Source organism: Paramormyrops kingsleyae, chromosome 10 (genome assembly GCF_048594095.1).
Source record: "Paramormyrops kingsleyae isolate MSU_618 chromosome 10, PKINGS_0.4, whole genome shotgun sequence".
Lineage (NCBI taxonomy): Eukaryota > Metazoa > Chordata > Actinopteri > Osteoglossiformes > Mormyridae > Paramormyrops > Paramormyrops kingsleyae.
Window position 1 is genome coordinate 16,947,392 of NC_132806.1, and position 13,628 is coordinate 16,961,019.

At 44.8% G+C, this 13,628-nt stretch overlaps 1 protein-coding gene across 1 annotated transcript; it reads left to right on the forward strand.

Annotated features, from left to right (window-relative positions):
- Positions 1-45: 45 nt before the first annotated feature.
- prox3 (prospero homeobox 3) lies at positions 46-11,832 on the forward strand. Its single transcript, XM_072717432.1, has 5 exons — positions 46-242; positions 1,707-3,277; positions 3,750-3,857; positions 7,476-7,676; positions 9,986-11,832. The coding sequence occupies exons 2-5, from the start codon at positions 1,757-1,759 to the stop codon at positions 10,172-10,174; spliced, it is 2,019 nt and encodes a 672-aa protein (XP_072573533.1). The 5' UTR covers positions 46-242; positions 1,707-1,756; the 3' UTR covers positions 10,175-11,832.
- The last annotated feature ends 1,796 nt before the right edge of the window (positions 11,833-13,628 follow it).

The window sequence follows — 13,628 nt, forward strand, 5'->3', positions numbered from 1 at the left end:
GGAGAGGGGGTCGGGGACGGGCACTGGGTACGCTGTTAACTCGATGGGAGGGGCACCCAGCGCACCTCAACGCCTACTGTGAAATTAGTGCGCTCCAGAACAAGGGTGACAAACAGTCAGACAGATTGTAAGCACAGCAATAACGGGAAATACGTTAGCGTTTGTGCTGGCCGCCATAACGATTAAGACTAAATAAACAAGAGTAAAGTCCCCGGGAGAAATTATTATACAGCGGACATCGAGTAAGTCTGTAAATACTTTTTATTGTATTATTTTTTAAAATAATTGTCTATATTCATACGTCTTTGGTCTGTAGATATGTCTGAGCCATGTATGTAATCAGCTGCTGAGTGCTTGTCAGTAAAAAGCTTTTAGAGTTTTTTGGGGCGAACAGATGTTTCGTTGTTGAGAAACCTATAATCGCATAAAAACATTTTTTTGCATTTAGTTATTCTGTTTGTGTATTCCATCATTCCTCCTCATTTATTGTTCATTCCTGTTACGTGTAATATTATTTTATTGCTTAAAAATAAGCTGGTAAATTCACGAATTGTTGTTTATGATTTTGGATACTTGATAACCGAATATTTTTGTACTGGATTAGATCGCTCGTTTTGTAACAGATTTGCTCCATATGTTTCGTTCCATGGCTTATCATGTAGACCGCTTCTGTTATGAGGGAATGAATGATGGATTCATTATAGTATTCCGTTTACATTACGTTTTTTTCTGCTCTTTTATGTTAGATACAATAAATACAGAGACCTATAGCGAAGATGAACATTAAATGAACGTGAAATAGCTGTATAGTGCACGGGATTGGATAATAATGTATAAATAGTGCAAATTCTTTCTCCAAAAAGCTTTCTCATGCGAACATCTGTTCATTCAGTGGTGATGGGGAACTGAGGTTACGCTGTTAACACAAAACGGAGCAGAATGTCGCTTCTCGTTTTTGCTTCCTCTCCTTTCCAGTATGGTGACAATATTAGAAATACTGTTGGATATTTCAGAACTTTTATGTGTCACTTTGGGAGTTTAAATAATAAGCGGATGTACAGTAGTATATATCATATATGTGCATACACTAGAGAATTAAAAAAAATATTTTACGCTTGTACCCAAAATGTGTTGTCAGTGGTTGCAGAATTTACACACCTGAAGTGTGAGTAAACAAAGGTAGCAGATGTAAAAATATTACATATAAACATAAAGCAGCAAAATTTAGTATATCCAGAATACAGTCGGATAGAGTCAGATAGATATATGCAAAAATTACACCGCATACAGTATTAGAATTTACTGTATTTCCAGCTCTGAATTGCGATTATTTAATATATATTAAATCACTGTGCTTTTTCAGTTTAACCGCATTGGGTAATTTGATTTATTAGTTGAACTATTTTTGTTATGGATATGTTTTTTTTTTAAGTTCATGTTGTGTGTCTGGGTGTGCATGTGTAAATAGTCTGTATAAACATTGTTACAGCTGTGAGTAGACTGATAACAGACTGAGAGGAAGAGAGGAGGTGGGAAAGGACGACATAAGCAGAAGCCTGCTGTGGGGACACTGATGAACTGCCCATGACGTCATAATCGGCAGTGACTGTGGCACTTTAAGAGTAAATTGTCTATGTTGTGATCAGTACTTGTTGGACAGTATTTATGTGTTTGTTTGTTTATTCTTGATGGCTTGACTCTTTCAGATTCCAGTGGGCAGGTCATTGGGGCTGGAAGAACCTAAATAGTTGGGGTGATGGATTCTTCTTCTGACCCCCTGAGTCAGCAGGCATCCCAGATTTTCCATTATGGCTTATATAGCAGCCCCCCCAGTGCTGTCCCCTCTGCACCCCGCTACTCTGGTGGCAACCCCCCTTCCTACCCCATCACGTCTCACCTCCTGCACTCTGGTGGCCCACAGCAACCAAACTTCTACAGGCACAACCAGTCAACCAGCGAAAGCTTGGATCCCATCCCTGACAGGGAGCATGGAGCTGTGGAGGAGCTGGCCGGAAGGAGAGCAATGGCCCCGGCAGCCTCTCCTGTGCCTCAGTACCCCTCCAGGGGAAAAAAGCGGCCCTCCTTTGAGATGGGAGACTGGCCCCAGCAGCTAGTGAGTGGGAAGAGGGTATGTCCTGAGAGCTTGCTGAGAAGATCGACAGGGAGAGGAGAGGTCGATGGGGAACGTGGGGGGAGGGGTGCTGAGGGGGTGCAGAGGAAGGTGGGGAGAGGAGAGACTCGGGGGAGGCAAGGTGGCACGGAGATCCGGCAGCGCCAGAGGCAGGAGCTGAAGGTCCTTCTGCAGGAGACAAGAGGAAAGCTGCTGGAGCTGCAGGAGAAAGTGTGCAGGGCATACGGGGAGCGGCGGAGCAGCAGAAGACGCGAGGATGGAGAACTGACCCAAGACGATGGGCTGGAGATGTTCTCAGAGGATGAGGATACAAGTGACTTCGGAGGGATGTCCCTCACATGCCCTCTGCATCCTTCAGGAGGCAACAGTGTGGAGAAGAGGACCGATGGCAACCCGGGCAATGGCAAAGCCTCCCAGCAGGGAGCTCCGGGGGAGGGCAGGGTGCTGCTGGATTGCGGCCTGGTCAGGGGCGAGTGGGAGGCTGGGGGAGATGGAGGGCCAAAATTTGCACAGGCCCTGAAGCGGGAGTTGGGCAGCGCTGTGGCCAGGGTCATCGACCGAGTCACCCACCTGTACACCCAAAGCTACCCATCCTCCACAGAGGATCCACCGCCAGCAGAAGGGGTGAGGTCTAAGAAGGAGGAGTTCCCTAAGGTAAACAAGGCCCCGCCCTCCCTGGGGCTACCTGAGCCAGGGCCCTTAGTGCCAAATAGGGTACAAGAGAAGATGGTGCAGAACCCAAATGCCAGTCAAAATCCACTATTCTCTCAACTGAATTCCAGTCTGCACCCCCTGCCACGGAGTCACATCCCTGCCCAATTACCCTCCGAAGCCAAGGACCCTTTCCTCAGCTCCTATCCTCCTGCCCCTCCCCCCATGCCCCTCCCCCTCCTGCACTATACCATGCAGCACCTGTTTGCCCGCTCCCTGTCCAACTTCCCGCTCCACAAAGACTGCCTGCCTACGGACTCCTTCCTGGATTTCAGCTCTCACACCCCATCCTTCCCTCCCATGCCACTCCTGGGGCAGATGGATGCCTCACTCTCCACCCTCGACAGGGAAGGAGGTGGGAGAGGGCAAGCGGGTGGGATGCTGAGTGGGTACATGGATGGGGGGGACTCCTCTATCTACCTCCCTGGGGGGTCGATATCCTTTCACTTGACCCGGTGTGAGATATGCAAACGGCTGGATATAGGACAGGGAAAAGCAGAGCTGATATTCTCAGTGACAGAAGTAGGCAGACCAACATATTCACACAGAGCTGAGCTACACCCTGGCACACATACACAGGCAACAATAAGAGAAGGTGAAGAATAGAGGAGATTGGAGGAATACTGTAGGACAAAATAGAGAATGACTCTGTATTAGTGAGACAGAAGCCCAGGGAAAGGGGATTAAAGAGACGAGGTTGGGGAACAGGCTGATTGTCAAAAGCACATTGTCTCTAAACGTCTTTGGAATAGAGAGAAGGATGGAGGTTCGGAGAAAGAGGGTAAGAACATTATTTTGAAGGAGAAGTGGGCATTTATAGTCTGGGCATAGCTGTGCTATCGTGGAGGTTTGCTTGTGCTTGTGCCTGTATGAACGCGAGGAGAGGAGCTCCCTTAACTGGCCGCACTCCCAGGAAGGCCTGTCTCCCTGTCACCTGAAGAAGGCCAAGCTCATGTTCTTCTACACACGCTACCCGAGCTCCAACACCCTCAAGACCTACTTCCCTGATGTGAAGGTATCGTCCCTTTCCTCACTGACTGGTCTTGATTTATAGTTTTGTGTAGCTGCATCCCATATGCTGCAGAGAGCCACATAGCCGCATACCCTATGGTGTAGATTGACACGTAGTTGTGTCCCCTACACTGTAGATAGCTGTGTAGTCACTTATCCTATACAGTTGATATCTGCGTACCTAGGGTTACCATGTTTAGTAAGAAAAAAGAGGATGTGTCTAGGGATCAGAATATTAATGAGTTTTCACGTTCACCGACCAATCAGGTAGCGCTTCTCTCATGAATATTAATGAGTCCCCTACACTATAGATAGCTCGTAGCCTACCTTGTCACATAGCCCTGTACCCTACACTGTAGATAGCCACGTAGCCAAAAACCCTATGTTGTAGATAACTGCGTAGCACTACACTACACTATAGATAGCTATATAGCCACATACCCTACACTATAGATAGCTACATAGCCACATACCCTACACTATAGATAGCTACATAGCCACATACCCTAACCTATAGATAGCTACATAGCCACATACCCTACGCTATAGATAGCTACATAGCCACATACCCTACGCTGTAGATAGCCATATAACCACATACCCTACTCTGTACATAGCCACATACCCTACACTATAGATAGCTACATAGCCACATACCCTACCCTATAGATAGCTACATAGCCACATACCCTACGCTACTGACAGCTACATATCCACATACCCTACGCTATAGGTAGCTACATAGCCACATACTCTACGCTATAGGTAGCTACATAGCCACATACCCTACACTATAGATAGTTACATAGCCACACACCCTGCGCTACAGATAGCTACAAAGTCAAATACCCTACGCTATAGATAGCTACATAGCCACATACCCTACACTATAGATAGCTACATAGCCACATACCCTACACTATAGATAGCTACATATCCACATACCCTGCGCTATAGATAGCTACAAAGTCAAATACCCTACGCTATAGATAGCTACATATCCACATACCCTACGCTATAGGTAGCTACATAGCCACATACTCTACGCTATAGGTAGCTACATAGCCACATACCGTATGCTATAGATAGTTACATAGCCACACACCCTATGCTATAGATAGCTACATAGCCAGAGACCCTACGCTATAGATAGTTACATAGCCACACACCCTGCGCTATAGATAGCTACATAGCCACATACCCTACGCTATAGATAGCTACATAGCCACATACTCTACGCTATAGGTAGCTACATAGCCACATACCCTACACTATAGATAGTTACATAGCCACACACCCTGCGCTATAGATAGCTACAAAGTCAAATACCCTACGCTATAGATAGCTACATATCCACATACCCTACGCTATAGATAGCTACATAGCCACATACTCTACGCTATAGGTAGCTACATAGCCACATACCGTATGCTATAGATAGCTACATATCCACATACCCTACGCTATAGGTAGCTACATAGCCACATACTCTACGCTATAGGTAGCTACATAGCCACATACCCTACACTATAGATAGTTACATAGCCACACACCCTGTGCTATAGATAGCTACAAAGTCAAATACCCTACGCTATAGATAGCTACATAGCCACATACCCTACCCTGTAGATAGCCAGATAGCCACATTCCCTATGCTGTAGATAGCCACATAGCCACATACCCTACACTATAGATAGCCACATAGCCACATACCCTACACTATAGATAGCTACATAGCCACATACCCTATTCTATAGATAGCTACATATCCACATACCCTACGCTATAGGTAGCTACATAGCCACATACCATACGCTACTGATAGCTACATAGCCACATACCCTACGCTATAGGTAGCTACATAGCCACATACCCTACGCTATAGATAGCTACATATCCACATACCCTACGCTATAGGTAGCTACATAGCCACATACCCTACGCTATAAATAGTTACATAGCCACATACCCTGCACTATAGATAGCTACAAAGTCAAATACCCTATGCTATAGATAGCTACATAGCCACATACCCTACGCTATAGATAGTTACATAGCCACATACCCTGCGCTATAGATAGCTACATAGCCACATACCCTGCGCTATAGATAGCTACTTAGTCAAATACCCTATGCTATAGATAGCTACATAGCCACATACCCTACGCTATAGGTAGCTACATAGCCACATACCCTACGCTATAGATAGCTACATATCCACATACCCTACGCTATAGATAGCTACATAGCCACATACCCTACGCTATAGATAGCTACTTAGTCAAATACCCTATGCTATAGATAGCTACATAGCCACATACCCTACGCTATAGATAGCTACATAGCCACATACCCTACGCTATAGATAGCTACTTAGTCAAATACCCAATGCTATAGATAGCTACATAGCCACATACCCTACGCTATAGATAGCTACATAGCCACATACCCTACGCTATAGATAGCTACATAGCCACATACCCTACGCTATAGATAGCTACATAGCCACATACCCTACGCTATAGATAGCTACATAGCCACATACCCTACGCTATAGATAGCTACATAGCCACATACCCTACGCTATAGATAGCTATATAGCCTACACCATAGCCTAGTACCTGCAGTTACATTTCTGAGGAAGTGCGTGTCAGGCTACAGTGTAGGCTACACTATAGGATATGCAGCTATGCGGCTACCTGCACTGTAGATTCTACACAGAAGAAAAATCAGCCTTAAAGTTGCGAAATGGCAAACTCTCCCCTTTCAAATGTACACACTCTGCACCCACTCATGTCACTGCATGTTCACTGCACGTTCACTGCACTGCACGTTCATTAACAGGGCCTTCGCTTGCGAGATCGGACCCACATGACCGGTACAACATCTACAGCTCAAGACCACATTAGGGCTGCGTCTGAATTCAGGGGCTGCATCCTTTGAAGGACGTGGTCTATGAAGGTGTAGCCTTTTTAGGTGGTGTTCTTTAAGGTTAGACAGAAAGCGTTTCAAATGGGACGGTCTGGACTACAGATAATCTTCTATTTGCATCACCAGCTGATCCTGCCTTTACCCTTGTGCTGCTCCTGTCGTCCAGCCGGGATCCACTTTACCTCCGAGCAATGAATCTGGGGATATGCTGGGCTGTGAAGGATCCGTCTGGTGGATTCCTTGTGACTCGGCAAAAGAAGGACGCATTTCTAGGCTGCATTTGAAGGACCCTTCGAAATGGAACAGGCTTGTTGCGCAGCTGTGATGCATTTGGTCTTTGAATGTGGCCTTAGAAAGACGCAGCTCCTGAATTCGAACACAGCCAAGGTGTTAGGGAGATGCTCGTATTAGGAAAAACTGTTTTCTCCCAAGAAAACCCAGCATTATGTCACACTAATATGCACATAGTCAGGAGTGGCGAAGGGGCATGGACACCATGGCAGATTCAAAGGACCCACCACTTGACATGGGGCCTTGAATACGTAAAATTATAAGTAAGTTAGGCAGGTGGCCAAAGACGATGTTTTTTTCAGGTGGCCCAGAATCACAGGTGGTCTCACTATAGTTACTAGAAGGTTGGAGCTCCATTATGGTGGTAAACTGGAGATTTCGCTTTTCTCGCCTTCCCCAGTTCAACCGCTGCATCACCTCCCAGCTCATCAAGTGGTTCAGTAACTTCCGGGAGTTCTTCTACATCCAGATGGAGCGCTTTGCTCGGCAGGCAGTGCGGGAGGGGCTGAGCGGCCGGGGCCAGGGGGCGCTGCGTCTGGGCCGGGACTCGGAGCTGTACCGCATTCTCAACCTGCACTACAACAAGAGTAACGATTACCAGGTGTGTGTGTGTGTGTATGTGTGTGTGCGCATGCGCATGTGTGCGAGCAGGTTTACCTATCCTTATGGGGACACAATGTCCCCATAACGTGATAAATATCCGTTTTTTTTCCTTATGGGGACCGGTTTCCTGGTCCCCATAAGGGAAAACTCTATTTTATAAAAAACGGTGACTGCTATGAAAAAACTAAAAATGCAAAAACTCTTGTATTTTGTTTGGTTACTTATGGTTATGGTTAGGGCAGGGTGGGGGTTAAGGTTGTCATAGTTAGCGTTAGCATTTTTCCCATTGAAATGAATGAGCGGTCCCCATAAGGATATGTTTACCCTACATGTGCGTGCGTGTGTGTAGACCATATTATTCAACCTGGAGGGAACATTTTACAGAAAAAATAACTCGGATAATAAGCCCTACACAGTAGGTGGCGCTGTGTAGCTCAGTGGGCAAAGCCTCTGTGCTTGTCATCGGAAGGTTCCTGTCCAGCCTCAGCAGAATAGTCACATGGGGCCCTCGAGCGAGGCCCTTAACCCCCAGCTCCATAGGCGCTGCTGCAGGTGGCTGCCCTTCACTGCCAAGCTTACTCTCAACTGCGTGTGTGACCTGGAGAGCAAGCTGAGGTAAGAAAAAAGGGAATTTCCCCACAGGGATCAATAAAAGTGCCATTATTGTTATTAGACATTGTGGGGATGTCAAAGCACCTTTATTGTCATCTTCAGCTATATGATCTATGGGACATATGCTGAGTTGAAATTCCTCAAGAAAACAGTAATAAGTAGATATAAATATGAATATGAAAGACATTTATGTCTGACCTGGATGTCCCCACAACACAAAATGCCTTTTCTACACGCACACCAGTACTTTTCTGTTACCAGCTTTTAGCTCCTTTGTTTGGTCATAATCATGTGACTTTAAAATGCAACGTAAGAGTCCCTGTATCAAAAGGAAGTCCTCTCAGTGACAGGCTAACAAACATGAGTGGGAGTGTGTGAATGCTTGTGCACATTGTCCTCATTCAGTTTCCATGAAGACCTCATGTGCTGGAGAATGACTGATTTTAATCTCTGTCTTTTCCTGCCTTTGGACAAACAGAGCAGAGTTAGACAGGGATATCAATCCATCCATCCGTCCATCCATCCATCGTCTGACTGTTATCCTGGCCAGGGTGGGGGGGCCTGGAGCCTATCCCAGACAGCCCAGGGCAGAAGGCCAGGGTGTGTCCTGGATGGCGGTCCAGCCCATCACAGGCACATTCACACATACTCTCACACAAAGTCATACATAGAACAACAATATGAAACCAGTAATTTTTCCCAGTCCGTGTCCCCTGACTGACAGCCATAGATGCCTTTGTCTCACATGTGAATGTTTAATTAGCATGTGTAACATAGAAAAAGAGGCCCAACTAACAGCAGACTATGAGAGCAGAGTAGGCAAGGTGATCAGTGTAAAATGAAAGAGCCATCCAGGCAAATAAATACCGTCTGTGTAGCATGGATGAATGAGCACTGATTTCCTAAAATGTGAATTGCAGTTTAAAAAAATCCAGATGCCTGTTATATTGTCAGTATATTTCTTATATGAGAGTGATTTGAAGAGGTAAAATAACAGAGAGTAATAGTGCCATATCTTCTTCCTGGTCCAAATGATTTGTGTGGAATTTCAGTAATAAAACAACAGGACTTTTGTTTTCAACTTGAAATGAACCAAGATTTTGAAGAGCAAGACTCAGTGAATATGTCACCCCACATTCCCAGGTAGACTGTGCTGCAGTGGATGTACTGAGTAACTGAATTCCCAGAAATCTTTGTGATTGTAGCACAGGACCGGCTGTAGCTACAGGCAGAACAGACAGCTGCCAAGGGCCCCGAATCACCTGCTTTGTGGAAGAAGTGGGGGCCCCAACTAAAGCTTTGCCTAGGGGCCCTTAAAAGGTAGAAGCAGGAGTGCTCTAATGGAAGGAAAAGTGAGGACGATTCCAAGGGCCCTTGTCAATCAGGGGCCCTTAAAAGAATTGGAACATAACTAGATTGGTCTGGGTTGGGGGCCCCATATTATATGCTTTTGTGGGACCCAAAAGTTATAGCAGTGCCCCAGGATAGAGTCAGCCTTGTTGTAATGAGATATTTACCCCCTTCTTGCACTGACATATTCAGTTAACACTGGTGTTAATGATCAGTCAGCTGATCTCATGAGGTATCCAAGTCTGTCCCCTGCTCTCTGTGCCCCAGTGTCTCCCCACCTGTTGTAATGGACACTGCAGTAACTCGCCCCCCAGCAGTGACAGCAGCAGCCTGTCTCCCCCCCAGGTGCCCGACAGGTTTGTGGAGGTGTCGGAGCTGGCCTTGAGGGAGTTCCTCAACGCAATCCAGGCAGGGCGCGACACTGACCCCTGCTGGAAGAAATCTATATACAAGATCATCTGCAAGCTGGACAGCCCCGTGCCGGACAGCTTCCGGCTACCTGGGTGCCCCCTGAGCGCCGCCGCTGCTGAGTGACCTGCTGCACACACAGCCAGACCTGAACACAGCACACTCCCAGAATGCTTAGCGTGACGCAGTGTGTGACGTCACACTAAAGAAGCGCAGTACACACTTCAGCTCAGAATAACTAAACTCAAAACACAAATATTAAATATAAGAAAAGGTAAACAATCATTAGAATGGCAGCATTTGGGGCCGTACATAAGGTTCAGTATACAGTACTGTGCCAAATTCTAAGGGAGAGAAAGAAAATGTTTAAATGATCTTCATGCTGATGTTATGTCTGCCAAAGTGTGTCAGCTTAGCCATTTCATAACCTCTCCTAAAGTCACCCCAGCACTTGCAGCACCGTCCATTACACACATTTTTTTTTACCATGACTTTGTTTGGCTACTCAGTCCCTCACAGAGTTATTTAACAAATAAATTCATGAATTGAGCTGGTGGTGATGGGTATCAATGACTGAGGTGCGCCCCAGAGGAGAGGTTTGGGAAACACGGCGGAGGTCTTATAGCCATCCAACAAGATATCAGCGACGTTTTGCAGAGAAAGTAGTAATTCTTCATTACTTTTTATTGTGTTAATGTTAATTTGCATATGTTCTAATATAATAGTTTTTTTCTTAGCAAATATTCACTTACTACCCAGAAAAACACTGTTAAATATTTTCTTTGACTGCTTAAGACTTTTGCACAGTACTATATTTATCAATCCTTTACCTATGTCATCTATACCTAACTGTTTACCTGGTACAGGGTTATGTTGAGATTCACCCTAAATAACTAATTAATAACTTGTGGCCTGTACACACACACACACACACACACACACACACACACACACACACACACACACACACACACACCTGAAAGCCTACAGAGTGTCTACAGAGAATAGCAGTGATGGTAGAGAGCAGCTCAGACTGTGATGTATATACCTAAAGACCTAACAGGAGAGTGAAGAACACCACTGCATGCACATGGGATGTGAAAGACACACATGACGGTATTTCAATGGGCAACTGGGAGTGTAAATGTAAAAGAATGAGGACCTGGATCCTCATGGTCTCTCCTCCAAGGTCTGCTGCTGGACCTTTATCTCACGCTGAATTGCCTAAATTACTTGTAATAATAATTACTTATAATAAATAACAACAACAATAAACTTGGGTAAAATGTATTTTGCTCTGTATTAGGGGAACAACCCCCTATACCAACTGAAATCTCTGGAAAGACATACTCAGTGATGAATGTATGTTTATTGCAAATTGTACTGTACAGAGAGTTTCCTAAGTGTATTTTATGGTTGACATTCCTTGCTACTGCATTTCCACAGCGACTTGTGCATGGATCAGAGTACCATGGTTTATGTAATACACAGCATCACATTTATGTCGTTCATTTTTTTTATGCTGTTGATTTATAAATCACTACTCTTGGTACCTGAACTATGTTTAGCAAATAAATACAAATGGTCTCTGGGACTAGAAACAAATGCCCATACATACAGTAAATACATGTATCGTTTGTGTTTTTGTGTACACATTTTGGTAGCCTGTGATTTTGATTCAAGTCAGTTTTCTCAGATTTAATTCACTTTGTTATTGCTAGTTAAAACTAAGAAAAGGAATTTAATTGCTTTTCAAAGGAATAAATTATAAATTAACATATTAATCTAGATTATCTTCATCTGTTTGTCTTCCATAACTTCCAGTACAAGGTCAGAGTGAGACTATAGCCTATTCCAAGAAGCACAGGGACAATGAAAGAGCAATTGGAATGGGATGTCAGTGGGATGATAGGAACAACAATTCAGATTTATGCATGTTTTTGTACTTTGGGAGGAAAATGGAGCATCTAGAGGACAGCAAACACTGAAATAACATGCAGAATTCACACATGCAGAAAGAACATGCAAACTGCATACAGGCAGAATCAACATGCAACCTCCACACATGCAGAAACAACATGCAAACTCCACACACGTGGAACAAACGTGCAAATGCCACACACAGAAAGAACATGCAAAGTCCACATACACAAAAATAACATGCAACCTCCATACTCTCAGAATGAACATGCAAATACCACACACACAGAAAGAACATGCGAAATCCACACATGCAGAAAGAACATGCAAACTCTGCACACAAAAAATATGCAAACTCCACACGTGAGGAATGAACTTGCAAACTCCACAAATGCAGAAAGACCATGCAAACTCCACACAGGCAGAAAGAACACACAGACCCCCTCACACACAGAAAGAACATACAAAATGAACATGTAAACTCCACAAATGCAGAAAGACCATGCAAACTCTACACAGGCAGAAAGAATATGCAGACCCCCCTCACATACAGAAAGAACATGCAAATTCTATAGACACCCAAAGAACATGCAAGCTCCACACACAGAGGGCTGGGGTCAGAAGGCAAAAACACAACCTGGGGGGTGTGAGAGTAGCGTGCTGCCTTGTGTAATCTTTCAAAAAAGTACAGCATGCATTTATACATTTGCTAGTGCTGCTGAGGAAGCTCCAAATAACCAAAAGTATGCAGATGATACTGCCGTCATTGACATCATATATTGCACAATATCACCTAGAGGTGGACAGAACCTGCAATGGGTTTGCCCCTGGTTCTGGGTTATTCCCTGTCTTGCTCCCATAGCTTCTGGGATAGGCTCCGGACCCCTGTGATGTTGCATAGGACAAGCAGGTACAGAAAATGGATGGATGGATGGATGGTGGACAGGGCAGTCACCTGGTGTTCTGACAATGACCTCCACCTTAATGTATTCAGAACCTTTGAGATCATTGTGGACTTCAGGCACTCCCAGACCAACAAATCCCATCTACAGTTCCCTACAATTGCAGATCAACTTAGACCACCTGATAAAGAAGGCAAACCAGAGATTATATTCCTGCTTGTACAATTCTGCACCCCCATCACAGAGCATCCTGACATGTTCTATTCCAGGTTGGTATGAATGGATTCTGTCACTAAGAAAAAACAGCAGCAAATTGTCACAAAGGTCTCAGAGATCTCTGATGCTGCCTTTCCATCTGAACACCTCTACATCCAACACCCCCCTAAATGTGCCATAAGGATTACGGAGCCCCCCTCCCATCCTGAACATGATATTTTCAGCTGCCTCCTTCAGGTAAACGACTCACATCACTCATAACATAAACAACACGCTTCAAGAACAACTTCTTCCTCAGATCTATCAGAGCTGCTCCTCCTGTTTGTAATCATATTCAAGAATGCAACATATCACCTTTGAAATGCTAACCTTTGCATCTGCACAAACTCCTGCCAATCTTTATGCACAGTAAAATTGCTCATTGCACATGGTGTACAGTGGGTGTATGTTATGTTATATGTCCAGATGTATGCTGTCTGTATTGTGCCTGTGTCAACCTTCTGCATTGTACTACTTGAATATGCACAAACTTCTGTATTTAT

What these genes read in the sequence shown, in the direction of transcription:
- prox3 (XM_072717432.1), top strand. Translation starts at nt 1,757, where the DNA reads ATGGATTCTTCTTCTGACCCCCTGAGTCAGCAGGCATCCCAGATTTTC. An exon ending in TCTACCTCCCTGGGGGGTCG is followed by an intron (nt 3,278 to 3,749) that starts ATATCCTTTCAC and finishes AACTGGCCGCAC; the next exon opens with TCCCAGGAAGGCCTGTCTCC. An exon ending in CCTACTTCCCTGATGTGAAG is followed by an intron (nt 3,858 to 7,475) that starts GTATCGTCCCTT and finishes CGCCTTCCCCAG; the next exon opens with TTCAACCGCTGCATCACCTC.